Consider the following 17,872-nt stretch of genomic DNA (forward strand, 5'->3'; position numbering starts at 1 on the left):
AAGCTCCGCTGAAACCTGTCCACCAAGGGTGACCCTGCTGGTATTTGAAATACCAGTGGCAGAGCTTCCAGCATCATAGCAACATGCAAGCCACCATGGTACAAAAAACTGACAGATGGGTGGTGGACAGAAATAATAGACAGAATTTAAAATATTAATTCACCAAAGCCCCCAACTCTAACTTCACTTGCAAAAATATGCTCACCGATAATGCCCAGACTGAAAAACACCTACAAGGGTTAGAATTCTGTAGCGTTTAATGGGAAGAATCTTAACTTCATCTGTTGGTCTCTACTTTATGAACACCAGACCCAGCAGCTGCTTCCTCCAGGGTAGCTAATTAGAAGGAGTTAGTGGAAAAGTACATTGAAAAGTGGCTCAGGAGCAGGTGGACGGGACTCACCAGCTCTGAAACCCGGGGAGATGGAAGTGAGTCAGCTCACTGCCTGGTGCATCTTCATTTTCTTTCTCTTCCTTTTTTCATTTCAGAGAAAGATTTCTTAGCACCTTGTGAAGAGTCAAGGTGGCCAGGCCTACCCCAGCTTTTCTCAGCCCATGGTTTGGCCCTGCACCCCCGCTTGGGTTCTCTGCATTCCATCTGTGACCCCTGCACTCCATTTCAGTCGTCATTCTGGAGATACTCTCCTCAACTTTGCTGCTGATCTGAGGATTTCTACTGAGGGCCAAAATAAAAGCATCAACAGCTTCCCTCGCTTTGAAATAATGCTCAGTGTTTCTTGTGGGCCTGGGAAATGCTGTACCTCTAAGAATAACCCAGAGATAACATGATCTGAAAGGAGTTCCTGGGTGGTGCAAACAGTTAACGTGCTCAGCTGCTAACCAAAAGGTTGACGGCTCAAGTCCACCCAAAGATGCCTCAGAAGAAGGGCCTGGTGATTGATTTCTGAAAAATCAGCCTTTGATTTCTGACACACACCGGGTCGCCATGAGTCTGGATCAACTAAACAACAACCGGCAACGTGATCTGATGCGGGAAATCCTGTAGAAATACCCTTTTCCACCAAGCCCAGATAACAATTGCAGCTATGTAGCTGAGATGCTTGCAAAACAGCCAAGTGTAATAGTTTAGGTAGAACGCCAACTACATTGATCATTTGCCAGTTTTCCTGTTTTTAATGTAATCTAATACTGTAGATTATCAATCAAATTATAACTGCTTTTCTAATACATGACTCATTGCCCATGTTGCATCATAAAGTTCTGTATCGCTCTTGTCCAACTTTTCACTTCCCCTCCTTTCTTCCCCACTCCCAGGATTACCCACATGTTTATTTCTGAGAGAAATTTTTTTTGACTGAGTGGTTTTTAATACCGTTTTAAGAAAATAATTTATGTTCCTCCTTGTTTTCACAAGCAAGTCTTAAGTTTGGACTCAAATGATAATAGGAAGCCATTTTTTCATTGCTCCTGACTGCATCTAGGCGTGAGACCAGAAGTGGCTAAGACCAGAAGGTTTCCATTTGCTGCAATAATTTATTGTTCTATGAGTCGGAATCAACCCGACGGCAGTAGGTTTGGTTTTGGTTTAAGAAGGAAGATACAATTTTAATTAAAAAAAAAAAAACAGGATTATTGCAAGGGGTGCCAGGTCAAGTTTTTTAATTTAGAAATGATAGTGTAATGGGTTCACATAAAATCATTTTTACAGGGATGACTAATAGTTTTCTTCTCTTTTTGTTCCAGCTGCACTAACTACCCTTGGCAGAGCATCCCAGAGTCTGCAAAGAGTTAATCCAGGCCTAGGGACAAGTAAGAATTTCAGCCCTTTTTCTACCTTCAGCAGTATTGTCCATCCTCTACTGTAATTCAAGCTACTGTCCTTTCTCTATTTTATTTGGAATGTTGGTAACTGGAAGAGTGACAGATGGAAATCGTACTGGCAAGCAAAAAAGTAAATTTTTTTCAGCCTTGCTTTTCAACTCCTTTGCAAAGCTGCTTCTTTATTTTTCTTATGCTCAGAGGTTAAGTAAGGCCAAATAAATGGAGAAAAAATGTGGAGCGGGGGGCATAATTTATTGTGGATATGAATCAGCAATTAGTTTATCAAATTGAGGACCCTGCTTCTTTTTACAAATCCTGCTTGAAAGGATCATTATTATTTTGAGGTATATCTTTATCCAATGATCACATTGGCAGAAGATTAAACTTGTCTCTCAACCAAATTGCCTTACGCTTTGAAATTCTTCCTTCACATGAGTTATCTCTTCTTCAGATTCCTTTACATGTGTCCCTCTTGTCCTTTGACAGTCTCCTCTTTATGCACAAGACTGAGCTTAATCATCAGCTCTATGGGGAAGCCTTCTCCAGACCCTCTAGGTCTGAATAGTTGTTCTACCTTCTGTGTTCCTATGAGACTCGGTTCATCACTCCATAATAGCGTTACCTCATGATACTTTAATGTATATGTTAACATCATGAATAGAACTCAGTGAATTCTGTGAGCTCTGTATGAATGAATTCAACTTTAAGGCAAATCCCACATTTTATGCTACATCTAAGTCCCCCACATCACTTAAAAAACTCATGGTCACATAGTAGGCACCCATTTAATTAAGTTCTAAGAATGGGTATTTTTTGTCAGTTAAGTAAGTGCTAGAATCAAATTATGCGATAAAAGAAGGGAAGACAGTCTACCTAACTGAATGTAAACCATTGCTGTTTTTGTTGGTAATTCTAGTGTCATGAACCATAATTTGGATTTTATGACTAAATTGCAGAGTAAATTTCTAATGTGAGATTTAAGCATCATTTTCTTGGAGGTGGCCCAAAGGGAGGGTTAGTGGTATTTTAAACAAATGTTACTCACTCGTCAGTTGTGCCAGACCACAAACCCTTTACAACCCTCCTCTTTTAGAAGGATCTGACATGTTAATCTGCTCCCCAGTTAACACAAGGGATTGTGAAAGGGATGGCTATTTGGTTATTTTTAGGTTATACCAGCCAGTAGTTCAAAGCCTTCACTCAATAGACGATATAACCTGTTCTTAATTTCTGCAAGGAAATAAGAAGGAATCGGTCAAGAATGTTTTAATAATAGCGCATGCCCCATCCCACATTGAAACCCTCCCCCACACACAGATAATACATTGCCCTCCTCTTCCCCCTAAAGTGGTAACATGATTTCTTCAAGCCATAGTCATTAACAGGTCACAGAGTCTATCTTGGCTTCCTAGTGCTTCTGTAACACAAATAGCACAAGTGGGTGGCTTTTAAGAACAGAAATTTATTTTCTCACAGTTCTGGAGGCTAAAAGTCCAAATCTGGATCTCGGCCTTGTTGATTCCTTCTTTATCAGTAGCCCTAGGCATTCTGTGGTTCTTCGTGATCCTCATTTGACATATGTCTTCCTCAGTATGTGCATGCATCTGTGTTTAATCTGCTCTTTTTATAACTTAGAATTGACTAGGTTTAGGATCCACCCTACACTGGTATGACCTCAACTGATGGACTGATTACATTAGATTGCATTATGGGAAGTAATTACATTACATTACATTCACAAGTATAGTGGTTGGATTCCAACATATATTTGGGGGGACACAATTCAATCCCTAACAGGATCCTAGGAGCCTCTAGGTTTGGCTGATATATAACAACCTCCTACCAGTCACTTGACATGTGTTGATTTCCTGTCTTTATGATAAGAATACTAGCTAATCATCATTCCTCACACAGACACTGGCCTCTCCAAAGGAAGAATTCCAGCCTTCCAGCTTATTCTTCTTAAAAATTACCTGTCCTGTGACCCAGGATTGATTGAATAAAGTAACCCACGTAAATGGGTATGTCTGTCTCAGTTGGCACCTACCAACAGTGAACATGCTTTGACAAAACCATGGCAGCCTTTATCATCACAAGCATCTCATTCAAATCTGACAGACTTGAGTGCTCACACTACCTCACTTTGTCACTGGGTATGCCATCACTGGGTCACAAATATTTCACTCTGTGGTGCACCCAACACTGAGCTCTGTGCCCTTGAGGAGAAAGAAATGAGTGAGATAGTGTCCCGATACCAAGGAGTTCCCATCCTCCCTAAGGAGATAATTGTACAGGGAAAGCTTGCATACAACATGAGATGTCCCGAAGATACACATTTCCTATGTGCACTTTTCTAAATTCTCAGATTCAAAGCAAATCTCATGGAAGGAAAATAAAATAAAAACCGTCTCAGGGCCAGTCCTAGACAGAATCGACCAAACATAAGTAAAATAAATGCGACCACCCTTCTTCAGGCCACCTTTACTTGATACTTGCGCTATTGCTATCACTGTTTAGTAGCTGTCTCTCGCCTCTCTCCTTCCACCCCCTGCCCTATCTCTCCTACTTTGGATCTATTTCCTCTGCCAATAGTAATTTTTTAAGAAAACAACATATCACTTTTATGCTCTAAATACCATTAAATATCTTCAGGCTCTCCTTACTACCTAAATTTTAAACTCCAAGCCTTTCTCAAAGCACTAAAAACCACCATTCGTCATCTCATCCCAGATAGTCTAGACTTCTGACTATTCCCAAGGCACACTGTGCTTTCCCATCTTCCAAAAATATCCTCCTCCCACTCCACCCTGTATTCTGTCAATATAAATTCTGCCTGTGCTTTACGCTTCAGCCAAAACACTGATACCCTTGACCTGAAGCAATTCTTTCCTTCTCTATGCTTGTCTGTGAGAGAGGTCCTGATATTTCATACCACACTTAAAGAATATATTAAATGTTGCTTTGGAGTATGGTTTTTTACATATATCTTCTTCTTTCCCCATCTGGATTATAAACAGCTATATGTTATTCAAAGCTGTATAACTCAGAGTACTTAAAATGATACCTTGAACACAATAAGTAATAAATGACATTGAAAAAAAAGTACTTAAATGAAAGTATCCTTAATGGGAGTCCCTGGGTGGTGCAAATGGTTAATGTGTTTGGCCGTTAATCAAAAGGTTAGAAAATCCAGTCTACTCAGAGGTGCCTTAGAAGAAAGGCCTGGTGATCTACGTCTAAAAAATAAGCCATTAAAAACCCTATGGAGCACAATTCTACTGTGACATACATGGGGTCACCGTGAGTCTGAGTCAACTTGATGGCAACTGCTTAACCTTAATAGCTCCCTGGTTACCAATCCCTTTCCACACTTAGCAACTCCCGCCAATACCACTTCTTATCATGAAGTCTCTTGACTAGCTGGGGCCGTTCATGGAGGATCAGATCTCCCCACCTGAATTAATTATACGTTAAACACCTTAAGTGTTCAGTTGCTGAAAAGACTCATAGGACTCAAATGGTTTACACTCACAGAGCAGCTTTATTACAGGCAAAGGACATGATACAGCAGAAGTAGAAAAGGGATATGCACTGACCAGAAACACACTTACATAGCTAAATAACACATTGGCTTATAAAATAAAGAATATCACCCGTGAGTACTGTGCTGTTTTACAGGGGACAGGGAAATAAGGTTGCTTGAAACTGAACAACCAGAATGGAAATGAGAATTCTGACACATTATAAAAAATGTAACCAATGCCGCCAAACAATTTGTATAGAAATTGTTAAGTGGGAACTTAATTTGCTATGTAAACTTTCACCAAAAACACAATAAAACATTATTTTTAAAAAAAAGGTATGCTAATGACTTGGCACAGTCAAATAATTAAATAATTATACATTATTAATTATACTAATTGTTTAATTATTTGACTAGTTGTCAAGTCATTAGCATACCTTTTTTTTTCATAAGGTTATCACTGATCAATTTTTTCAGAAGTAGACCGCCAGGTCCCTTTTCCTAGTCTCTCCTAGTCTGGAAGCTCTGATGAAACCTGTCCACCAAAGGCGACCCTGCTGGTATTTGAAATACCAGTGGCAAACCTTCCAGCATCACAGCAACACACAAGCTACTACAGGGTGACAAACGGACATTATTAACAATACTCTGCAAAAGACTTCTTTAAAGTGTTAAAAAGCAAAGATGTCACTTTAAGGACTTAGGAGAACCTGACCCAAGCCATGGTGTTTTCAATCGCCTCATATGCGTGTGAAAGCTGGACAATGAATAAGGGAGACCCAAGAAGAATTGATGCCTTTGAGTTATGGTGTTGGCAAAGAATATTTAATATACCATAGACTGCCAGAAGAATGAACAAATCTGTCTTGGAAGAAGTACAGCCGAAATGCTCCCTGGAAGCGAGGATGGTGAGACTTCATCTCACGTACTTTGGACATGTTATCAGGAGGGACCAGTCCCTGGAGAAGGTCATGATGCTTGGTAGAATAGAAAGTAAGTGAAGAAGAAGAAGACCTTCAGTGAGATGGATTGATACAGTGACTGCAACAATGGGCTCAAGCATAACAAGGATTGTGAAGATGGCACAGGACCAAGCAGTATTTCCTTCTGTTATACAGAGTCTCTATGAGTTGGAACCAACTCGATGGCACCTAACAACAGCAACGATTATACTGTCTTACGCACACTAAAAATTAATCATTAAAAGGTAATACATTTCTGCCCTCTAGGATCTTAATGTTCTATAAAGGCATCATAGCAGTGGTCAATAAATCATAAATGCAAAACACACACACACACACACACACACTTAGGATAAGAGGAATGTTAAGGGAGTTTACAGTTTACAGAGATATACAGATATCTTTGTTATACTTTAAGGAAGTAATGGTACAAACTTACCAAAAAGGAAACTTCTCTTAGTTGCTGGGGAAAATGATGAGGATGATTAGAATTTTCTAAAAGAAAGTAAAAATTTTTAGTGTCCCTGAATAAGGTAGACACCTCAGCTAGGGTTCCTGGTTCGTTCTTCGCCTTTTACCAATAATTTTATTTCTCTGTCATAATTGATACTATGGTTTTACTATTGACCGAGGATTTGATTATCATTTTGGCCAAACAGATGAGACTTCATTAAATATACATATTGTTGTTAGAAGCCATCAACTCAGTTCCGAATCATAACAACCCTGCGTAAGACAGAACGATGCACTCCTGGGTCCTGCCTGATCCTAATAATCATTGTTATGCTTGAGCCCATTTTACGTTGTACTTCAAGATAGATCTTGAAATGTTCTTTTTGACAATGAATGCAATACCATTCCTCTTCAAGTTGTCATTCCAGCATAGTAGACCATATGAGTGTCCAATTCAAAATGGCCAATACCAGTCCACTTTAGCTCACTAATGCCTAGGATGTCCTTGTTTATGTGTTCTATTTCATTTTTTATGATTTCCAATTTTCCTAGATTCATACTTTGTACATTCCACGTTCCGATTATTAATGGATGTTTGCAGCTGTTTTTTCTCGTTTTGAGTCGTGCCACATCAGCAACTGAAGGTCCCAAAAGCTTGACTCCATCCACGTCATTAAGGTTGACTCTGCTTTGAAGAGGCAGCTTTTCTCCAGTCATCTTTTGAATGCCTTCCAACCTGAGGGGCTCATCTTCTGGCACTATATCAGACAATATTCTGCTACTATTCATAAGGTTTTCACTGGCTAATTCTTTTTAGCAGTAGACCACCAGATCCTTCTTCTTAGTCTGCCTTAGTCTGGAAGCTCAGCTGAAACCTATCTGCCATGAGTGACTCTGCTGGTATTTGAATACCGGTGGCATAGCTTCCAGCATCACAGCAACACACAAGCCCCCACGGTACAACAAACTGACCCACGCTTGGGAGATCAATGACTGAGGTCAGAGTTAAGTTTGGAAAGGATTCCAAAAAATATATTATATTAGATAGGCACAGAAAATAAATTTCTTAAAGTTTTAGGAGCCCATGAAAATCTCTCACAATTGTAAGTTCCTTTCACTTTTCAATAAAAACACATTTATGAGACAAAAACTATTAACATAGCAAACTTCACCTTGCTTGTTCAAAACTTTATCATACATTCTTAGCTGGACTTTTGTGCTAACCTCGTAAATTTTCTTCCTTATTTCCTAGTTCTTCCCTATTCCAAGCTACCCTACATTCTACTTCAAGATTAATTCTTTCTGGCTACCTTCCATCCAGTAATTGCTCTACTCAATTATCTTTAGTAGCATCCCATTGTTTTCTAAATTACAAATTAACTTACCTCTCTGGAATTCAAAGAATTCCACCACATGAATCCTACTGCCTTTTCCAGCCTTACCTTGCTAGTGTCCTATACTTCCTCCCTCCGTATTTGTGTTCCATGCGTTCGTACTTCATTACATCCATCCATGTTGGCCCTTTCCCCAGAAATTCCCTCTTACCTCTGAGTCTGAAACAATCCGTCATGAATTTTTGCCCTTTAAGACATATTTCAAATATCTCTTCATCCACAAGACTTCTCCCAGTTCCCCCAAGAAGATGAGTGCTTCCTCCTTGGAATCTCTGTAGCTCTTTCTTTCTCCCTCTCAAGGAGAGATAGCATAGCATAGCCATTTAAGAAGTCATCCTCTGGAGCCAGACTACTTTGGTATAAATCCCACTTCTACTGCTTACGACCTGTGTGATCTTACCTAAATTTCATAATCTCTGCACCTTGGCTTTCTTATCTCTAAAGTAAAGATGCTAGTAGTACCTGCCTCACAAGGTTGTCGTAAGAATTGCAAGTATTGATATATGAAAAGTAGTTAGAATGGCAACTGGCCACATGGTAAGCTTACATGGTGGCTATTATATTTTCTCATGGCTCTTATGTTATCCTGATACGTATTAGGTTGAATTATATGAAATTGCCCATACTCAACTCTATTTTGGTCCATAAAATCATTATGTCATTTAGTTCAACCTAAAGTAGACTTTTGTGTGCTTTCTCTTCCCCCTTAATAGACTCCACTTTTCTTAAGGGTAGGGGCTGTATCTTAGATGTCATCGTGTGCCATAGTACTTAGTAAGTGCCTGGCACATGATGGGTACTTAATGAATAGTTGTTGGAGTGAATTTTGCAAAAATAAATAAAAAACAAAAAATAGGAGCCAGATTGTCCTCATTGTCTTAGTTACTCTTCTGCTACCAAAGAGAGTACCACCGTGCCGTTCAGCAGTCATTTATGAAAGGAGGAGAAATTTCTTTTGTCCATTGCTTAGTATAAATACTTAGTCTTTCTCAAAAGCCTTCCACAAAACCTTAACTTCAGGTCATGAATCTGATGTCTAGTCTTAGATTACATCACACGACATTTCTGTGTCGTCGTCATGGCATCCTGTTGGCACTTTAGCAGCCCAGAGAATCGTGGCCCCATTCCTGCCAATGGCCCATCACTGCCCCATAAGAGCCAGATGAGCCTCTCAGCTTAAGCATTCTTTTTCATCATGTGCTTTCAGCCTTAAGGGCTTATTAGCTGACAACAAAGCTAAAATATACCCTTAAGGGAAGTGTGTTCTTGAAGGTGTTGTCTTAGAGAGGATGTGCAGCCTTTATTTGTTACAAAGAATTCAAGCCACGGGCACACATTAGAGAGCAGCGCTGACATCGAGTTCTGACACTGTAGCTGACGTTGAGTTCTTGACAGTCTACTTGTTTATAAGTGATTCTGTAAATGATTCAGTAAGTAAATACAGATTATTGTGACCCCTTTAATGGAAGTAAGGAGAAAGCAACTTACCTAAGTCTATTAACAAACCAACTCAGAGAATAAAGAAGATATTGTCAGTGCACTACTTTCTGTCTGTCCCTAGATGAGCATCCTAAAGTATAGAGAATGCATGTATATGGATAACTCAAATGGCATTGTTCACTTATCTCAGAATATGGACTTTGCAGTGACTTTTCCCCAGCCTGAACACCCAGATAATGACTGCCATTTGTTTCACGCTTGTTAGTTTCTTATGATACACTGCGTTGGCTTTCACGTGTAATTGTTGGAAGGTAAGGATTTTTTGGAACATAAGGATTAGATCTTAACTTTTTTTATCCTCCTTCAACTTCCAGCAACTTGCTGAGCCTACTTATCAGTGATAAGCAGGTATTTGCCACTCCATTTGCAAGAGACCTTTCCTTCTCTGTGCATATGCTTAGGCCAGTGTTAACAAAGCCTCTGGAGCGGGGAATGAGCCCACAGCTCAGGGTCAGCCTCCTCAAGTACCTGCAGGCGCATTCTGGTTGAGACCATATATCAAAGTCTTCTATTTATTTTGGAACCAAAACAATTAGAAATCAGTTTGTGGGCAAGTTGTTATTGTTTTTGTGTGTCATTGGGTTAATTCTGACTTACAGTGACCCCATGTGACAGAGTAGAACTGCCTCATAGGGTTTTCTAGGCTGTTACCATTACAGGAACAGATCACCAGGTCTTTCTTCCACGGAGCCACTGGCTGGGTACAAACCACCAACCTTTAGGTTAGCAGCCAAGAGTTTAACCATGGAGGCATAGACCTCTAAAAGAGTTGAACTTAGAAGTGAGTAAATAAAAAGAAGAAAAGAAAAAGAAGCCTGAGAAAGATGATTAAGCATCTCCAGAAAAATTCCAGTGTGCTTCTGTATGCTCTCTATACTGATTCCTAGCATGGTTTCTCTCCCAAAGTATAACATGCATTTTGTAAGGATGAAACCCAAAATAAACATTCTCTCACCCCGAGTGACCTCAGTGGATGGTAAACACATTTTCATGACTCTAGAAAGTTAAAGAATCCCAGAGTTTTGTTGTGGCCTTTGAGTTCTTCTAACTGGAACCCTCTGATTTGCTGCTGAGTTCTACAGCTTCCAAACCAACTCTATAACCGCTGCTCTCAAGAAGGTCCAGCTTCTGCATACAGGAGCCTCTCATGGGAGTGGATACTTGAATTACTTCAAAATGCCCTTTGTTCACATCAGCTCCTACTTGTGATGAACAAGTTTTTCAGCTAATGTACATTTTTGCACTTAGAGAAGAAACTTGAGCTCACTATATAGGATGCCCTGGCTTAAAACAAATGAACCTGTACACTGAGAAAGCAAGTTACACATAACAGTTATAAAAACATGTATGGCTTTATCAAATAATTGAAACAATATTTCAAGTAATAATGTTCTTCGTGACAAACATATACAATATGAGATAATATATATTTAAGCCACAAAATAACTCAAAGGGTGATTATTTACTCTATAAAGAACTTACCACTTAAAAAGAGGTTATACAACTTTCAAAGGACTTTTAAAAATATGATATGCACATAATTCACAATATGTGGTACAAAATAAACTACTTCTTTTTTTTTTAAGTTAAAACCAAAACCTATTGCTGTCAAGTCGATTCCAATTCATTGTGATCCTATAGGTTAGAGTAGAACTGCCCCATATGGTTTCCAAGGAGCAGCTTTGAACTGCCAACCTTTTTGTTAGCAGCCATAGCTCTTAACCACTACGCCACCAGAGTTTCAGAGGTTGACAAACTATGGCTCTCAGGCCTGCTGACTGTCTTTGTAAATTTTATTGCAACACAGACATGCCCATTTATTTACAGATTGTACTTTCAGGGTGCAATGGCAGAGTGGAATAAACTATGGCAGACATTAACTATATCATCCACAAGCCTTAAATATTTACTATCTGGTCCTTTAAGAAAAAGTATGCCAACCCCGAATTTAAGCGGAAAATTGATTATTTTGGTAATATTTTGTCAAACTAACCCAAAAACCCATTGCCGTCAAGCCAATTCTGACTCATAGCAACCCTATAGGACAGAGTAGAACTGCCCCATAGGGTTTCCAAGGAGTGGCTGGTGGATTCAAACTGCCAACTTTTTGGTTAGCAGCCTAATGATTAACCACTGTGCCACCAGGGCTCCTTTATCAAACTACTCATGTACTGGTCACTGTCTTTTAGTCTCCTGCAACAATTTATCTTCAATTTAGTAACTGACAGTAATGAGACTATAGATTCATTTTATTAGTTTACTTCATATTCAACTCTTTTGAAACATCAAAACCAAAAAAACCAAACTCATTGCCAATAAGTCGATTGTGATTCATGGTGATCCTATGTATTATAGAGTAGGGTTTTCTTGGCTATGGTCTTTACAGAAACGGATTGCCATGCCTTTCTTCCATAGACCTGCTGAGTGGATTCGAACTGCCAACCTTTTGGTTAGCAGCTGAGACTAAACTGTACCACCCAGGGACCTTTTCAAAATACACTATATTGTAAAGTAAGGGTTAACTGTATTTGCCAATTCATGTGGGCATGTACATTCTTTATTATTAAAGACACCTCATCACATGAAAGCTGAACATGTGTAAATTCTTGCTGATTGATATAATGGACAATTATTTGCAACCGGACTGTCTGAGACAGTGTCAACGTTATTCCAATATTTAGTTTATGAAGAGTTACGGTCAGTGGAACACTCGGCTCCAGTTCGAGAACAAACTTGACTTTGCAGTTTGTAGCTCTTTCACAAACTGACTGCTGTCACTGAAACTCAGGCTGAAGAGTAAAGAAAGAAGGTTCTGCTATTAGGAAGTTGTGCATTGCAAAACAATCATAAACCTGAAGCCTCGTAGCATCCTGATAGATGTGTTTTCAGAGGCCATTCATGAGTGCTTGAGATATTCTCAAGTACAGTCATGTCTTTACTGCTGTTGGTTGTCTTTTGATTTTTCATGTGTCATGGAAAAGCAGCCGTTAACTCTTCTTTTTTCTTTCTTAATATTCCTCAATAAATAGAATCTTCAAACCAAATTTGGATTCTTGTGAAAGCAGATATTTGCAGGAGAGCCCACCTGTAGTCTGTGATGTTAGCACATATGGCTTTGTGCACCTGCCATCACGAAGCTTCTACCAGGCAAGCCCCACATGAGTCCTCAGAGAGTGGAGAAACACCTGGATACTAAAGCACTTCCTTCTCTGAGTTCTGGAACCCTTTTAATTTGTGCTTCCTTTACACTGAACCACACACACGTGGTATCTCCCCTTGCAGACCCTAAGTTCTCTGAGTGCAGGGACTGAGTCCTCCTCACCTTTGTATACCCTGCTCCCTTCCTCATGACTTAGCCAGGACCTTGCACAAAATAAAAGCTGAATAATATCTGTTAAATGAATATCATACTGAGTTCCAGGAATTACCAGAGAAAGAATAGAGAAGGGAAGCGGAGGGAGAAGCGTTAGTATAGATTTCATGGTGTCTGAGGTTGGCATTTTTCCCCCAACACTAAGACTAACACAGATGAGTAACATGTTGTTTCCTCAAATCTGAGAGAGGATACATTTCCTCTTCTGCCTTTTTCCTTGTGGAGAGAAGCAGACAAGAAGTTCCTGCAAAAGTGTTGGAGGTATTTGTTCTTATCAGACAGGAGTGGTTGTGGCAGCCTCTTTTGTTGGTTTCTGTTGGTGCCACAGGCAGTGTGATGAGGACTTTGGGGCTTAGGGAGCTGGAGACCATGGATTGCCCTCTATGTTTGCACACAGCTTACTGTTAATATGCATGAGCTTCGATTTATCCATCTATACATAGGGATATCACAACTATCTCAAAGGGTCGCTGTCAGGGATAGAGGTGGTTACGTAGAAAAGTTCCTGAAAATGTAGTAGTAGTCTGGGTCACAGGCTTACCAAAAAGTTAGCCCCTATTTAAGTCCATGTATATTTTCTGGAAGGATAGAAAGGACCCTGAATATAGTATAGTGTATCTCATATTTAAGTAGTATATTTTTGAAGGAAATAAAATTCTCACAGACCCCTGAGAATGCCTGAATAGCCTAGTTTGACAAAGACTGATTTAAACAATAAAATTTTAATGTTGTGAATATTGTCAGTTATCTCTACCAAAAATGCAAACCTTAATTTTGTAGTCTAGGAGGGCCCCAGTTTGAGAAGCCCTGCTTTCATGTTCTGCCATTAGCACTGTTGTCTGGACTGTGAGCTTAGATTAACCTGTTACAGGTAGAGAAGCAGAGAACACTTGAAGGGGAGGACTGAGAGGCGTGCCAAGCTGCAGATGGCCATATATGGCACCAGGCTAAGAAAGACAGGCACCCAAACCAAGAGATGGTGCTGGAAGAGGGAGAAAGGGCATGGGCCTGGGGGCTGGCTTCATTACATCATAGTCTTGCCTCAGGCCTGCCCTGAAGCAAGATTAGTTAGAATGTTTATCACAGTGCTTGCCACTTCAAACAATGTTGTTCTTTCACCTGACAAAGATGGTCTTCAGGATAGAAGAGATGATGCTGAGGAGATCATAAAAACAGACATTTCCTACTTTCCCAAGGCTGTAGGGCCGCTTTACCTCTTCCTGGAATAAGCTCAGTACAAAGTTCAGTGAGCTCTTATGATGTTTGCTACCTGGGAGACATTTGGCAATAATCATGTACTGTTTTATTGGTAGGATTCTTTTATATGTGTACATTTATAAGCCCCTAGAGTCCTCAATTTACAATGTATTTTTGCTTCAGAAATTCAGCTAAAAGGAGACTTCCTGGATCAATTTTAACAACAGTAACAAATAATATATTAACTAGCCCCTGGCAGCCTTTGGCTTGTGCTGCAGGTGAACTGTGGCTGCCTCCAAGGGATGGATCAGGAGCTCTATGGAACATAAGGAGACAGAATGTTTTCCACTCCATCTCTTCCCTTCCTCATTAGCCCTACCCTCTTACGCTTCCCACCTCTTCACCCCACATCCCTGTCTTTTTCGGGTGAAGGGCCAGCTGGGGCAAAAATTTGAATTTGGTAAAATCTGTCTTTGGTACCATCCCCCAAATTTAGATTTTTGACTGAATAATTTCAGTTTAAATTGTAAGTAAGTAACCTCCTAGGGTATGTTGTTGTTGTTAGCTGCTGTGGAGTCGACGTCCGACTCATGACAACCCCAACAGAACAAACGCCGCCTGGCCCTGCATCATCCCCATGGTAGTTGTGGAGGAGCAGATCAGTGTGATCCATAGAGTTTTCATTGGCTGATTTTTGAAAGTAGCTCACCAGGCCTTTCTTCCTAGTCTGTTTTAGTATGGAAGTTCCACTGAAACCTGTTCAGCAACACACAAGCCTCCACTGACACAATCAAACATTGGCTGGGTGCATTGGCTTGGAATCGAACCTAGGTCTCCCACATGGAAGGCTAGAATTCTACCACTGAACCACCGCTACCCCCATTCCTAGGGTGTAGACAGCCCCAATGTGAGAAGCTGTCAACCCAGGGAAGCAGAGTAGCTCCTTCCTATCCTACAAACCTTTCCTTGCCAAGGTGTTTATAAGAATGGGTGCCTTATTTATTAGTGGTCAGATGTTTACAAGACTAGAGGAACATCCTTGGCTCCTTCTGGAGAAAACAAAAGATTCAGAGTAAAGAAGTGTATCAAAAAAGATACCTAGGGAAACTAAGCTGCTGAAAACAGAATAGTTAGGAAAAGAAATAAATAGTTTGCAGATTAATGGAATATGGGAATGAAAGCAGCAAACTTGTGAGGCAGCTCATGTACAGAAGGAAATAGAGTCCAGAAAAATTAGATGTTGTCTTATTTAGTGCTTCTATAAAAGAAATGCCACAAGTGGATGGCTTTAACGAACAAAAGTTTATTCTGTCACAGTCTAGGAGACTACAAGTCCGAATTCAGGGCGTCAGCTCCAGGGGAGGGTTTTCCCTGGTCTAGGAGCTTCTCAGCACAGGACCTTGGGTCCAAAGGACATGCTCTGCTCCCGGCACTGTTATCTTGGTGGCATGAGGTCCCATCTCCTCTCTGTTTGATTCTCTTCTTTTATATCTCAAACGAAAATGACTTAAAATACAACCTAATCCTGTAGATTGAGTCCTGCTTCATTAACATAACTGCCTCTAATCCTGCCTCATTAACATCATAGAGGTTAGGATTTACAACACGTAAAATAATCACATCAGATTACAAAATGGTGAACCACATGATACTGGTTGTGTGGTTGACAGACATTTTTGGAAGACACAATTGAATCCATAACAGATGTGGATTAGAAGAATTAGAATTCCTAAAAGACCAAGATTTCCCACATTACCAAAAGAAAGGAAGCTTAGCCTTGTTTAGGCTGCAAAATAAGCATTCCCTTCAAGTAAAATCTCTGTGATTAATTTGAAGAAGGGGAAAAAAAAAACAGATTTTTCTCTCTCCTCTTTAAGTCCATAGTTATCTCCTTCCACTAACACGATCTTGACCATCACTACCTGTAATATGCACCTTTTAAGGGATGACCAAAAAATATTTTCTTTGGGGCTACTTTCTCTGAAAAAGATACCTGGATATGAATGGCAGAAGGCTTTGTTCGTGAGTCCAGAACCACAGCAGGAGCCTAAAATCCTACTTGACATTAGTTGCTGTCAGTGTGGCTCTGACTCATAGTGACCCCATGTACAACAGAACAAAATGTCACCCGATTCTGAGCCATCTTCACAATCATTGGTATGTTTGAGTCTATTGTTGTGGCCACTGTGTATTTTGAGCGCCTTCCAACCTAGAGGGCTCATTCTCCAACCCTATAGCAGACAATATTCTGTTGTGATCCATAGGGTTTTTATTGGCTAATTTGCAGAAGTAGATCTCCAGGCCTTTCTTCTACTCTGTCTTAATCTGGAAGCTCTGCCGAAACCTGTCCACCTTGTTTACTGTGCTGGTATTTGAAATACAGGTGGCATATCTTCCAGCATCATAGCAACACCAAGCTACCACAATAAGATACACTGACAGATGGGTATTGAAAAAATCCTAGTAGGATGTCAATATAGGCAGGCAAACAACCCTTCTTGTTTCTGTTGTTGGTTGCCGTTGATTCCGAATCATAAGGACCCATGTGTTACAGAGTAGAACTGCTCCATAGGGTTTTCTTGACTATAATCTTAATGGAAGCAGATTGTCAGGCCTTTCTTCCATGGTGCTGCTGGGAGGGTTCGAACCATCAACCTTTAGGTTAGTAGTCGAACGCAAACTGTCTGTACCACCTACTCTCTACTTTTGTGTATATTTGCAAATTCCATAATAAAAAAGAGTAAACCCTCATGAACAAATGGTCTCCACTCACATCCTCAAATGAACATAATTCAGATTCCCGATGGAACCCACGAAATTAGCCTTACTGGTGACAAGAGTTCTATCTCTGAAAAGTGGGGAAGGCCCTTGTATGAACACAGTAGTTTAGAAAATTGTTGTGGGAAGACCAGAAAATGTTTGAGTTCTAGCTAATTAGACATTGGATGAGTTGTGCTGGTGCGGTCCCGAAGAGCTGATGTTGAAAGACAGACTTGTTTTCAAGTGGTGAGGAACAATGAGTGACCTAGCTAGAATTTAATGCTGTGACGCTAGATCACAGTTGAACTCAACTTGAGCTGAAGATCTTATTGCTGTTGTTATCTAGCGTGATAGTGTTTGCTTGCACATGAGCTCTGCTATGGTCTAATGTTGGTGCAAGCGATTTCCTAGAACTGAAATCTCATTATACTAAACACTGCTGTGTCTCAATAGAGATTCCAAGACTATGTGGCAATGGATTATTTGCATTGCCTTTTGGGTTAGTCTCTCACCACTCCTAAAACAAAAAATAAAGGAAAGATATCTAATAGGCTTTTTATTGTTGGCACAAACCAGAAAAAGAAAGAAAATGAATGAACCAGTTAGTTGCTGTTTCCTAAAAGCAGGCTTTTGCTTGTTTCTACCATCTAGTACTTGCTCTTGAAGCCATAGCTTTAAAGCTTGCCATTTACAAGCCTACAGAGAACATTTGAGATGTGGCCACCCCTGCCTTTGCCCATGCCATTCCACCTGCTTTGTCCCCACTCACCCCTGCTCCCCTCTCCCAGGTCAGCTTGGAGGTGGAAAGCATTATAGGCAGCACAATCATTCACAAAAAAAAAAAAAAAAAAAAAAAACCCGTTGCCATCGAGTTGATTCTGACTCATAGTGACCTTATAGGACAGAGTAGAACTACCCCATAGGGTTT

At 40.2% G+C, this 17,872-nt stretch overlaps 1 protein-coding gene across 1 annotated transcript in view; it reads left to right on the top strand.

The window, feature by feature from the left end:
* GHR (growth hormone receptor) overlaps positions 1-17,872 on the top strand; it is a 163,206-nt gene that overhangs the window by 64,614 nt on the left and 80,720 nt on the right. Inside the window, exon 2 of the mRNA XM_004388441.3 lies at positions 1,705-1,770. Within this exon, the coding sequence (XP_004388498.1) occupies positions 1,705-1,770 (66 nt within the window). The remainder of the gene's footprint in view (positions 1-1,704; positions 1,771-17,872) is intronic.

The sequence above is a fragment of the Trichechus manatus genome, unplaced genomic scaffold (assembly GCF_000243295.1).
Source record: "Trichechus manatus latirostris isolate Lorelei unplaced genomic scaffold, TriManLat1.0 scaffold00212, whole genome shotgun sequence".
Lineage (NCBI taxonomy): Eukaryota > Metazoa > Chordata > Mammalia > Sirenia > Trichechidae > Trichechus > Trichechus manatus.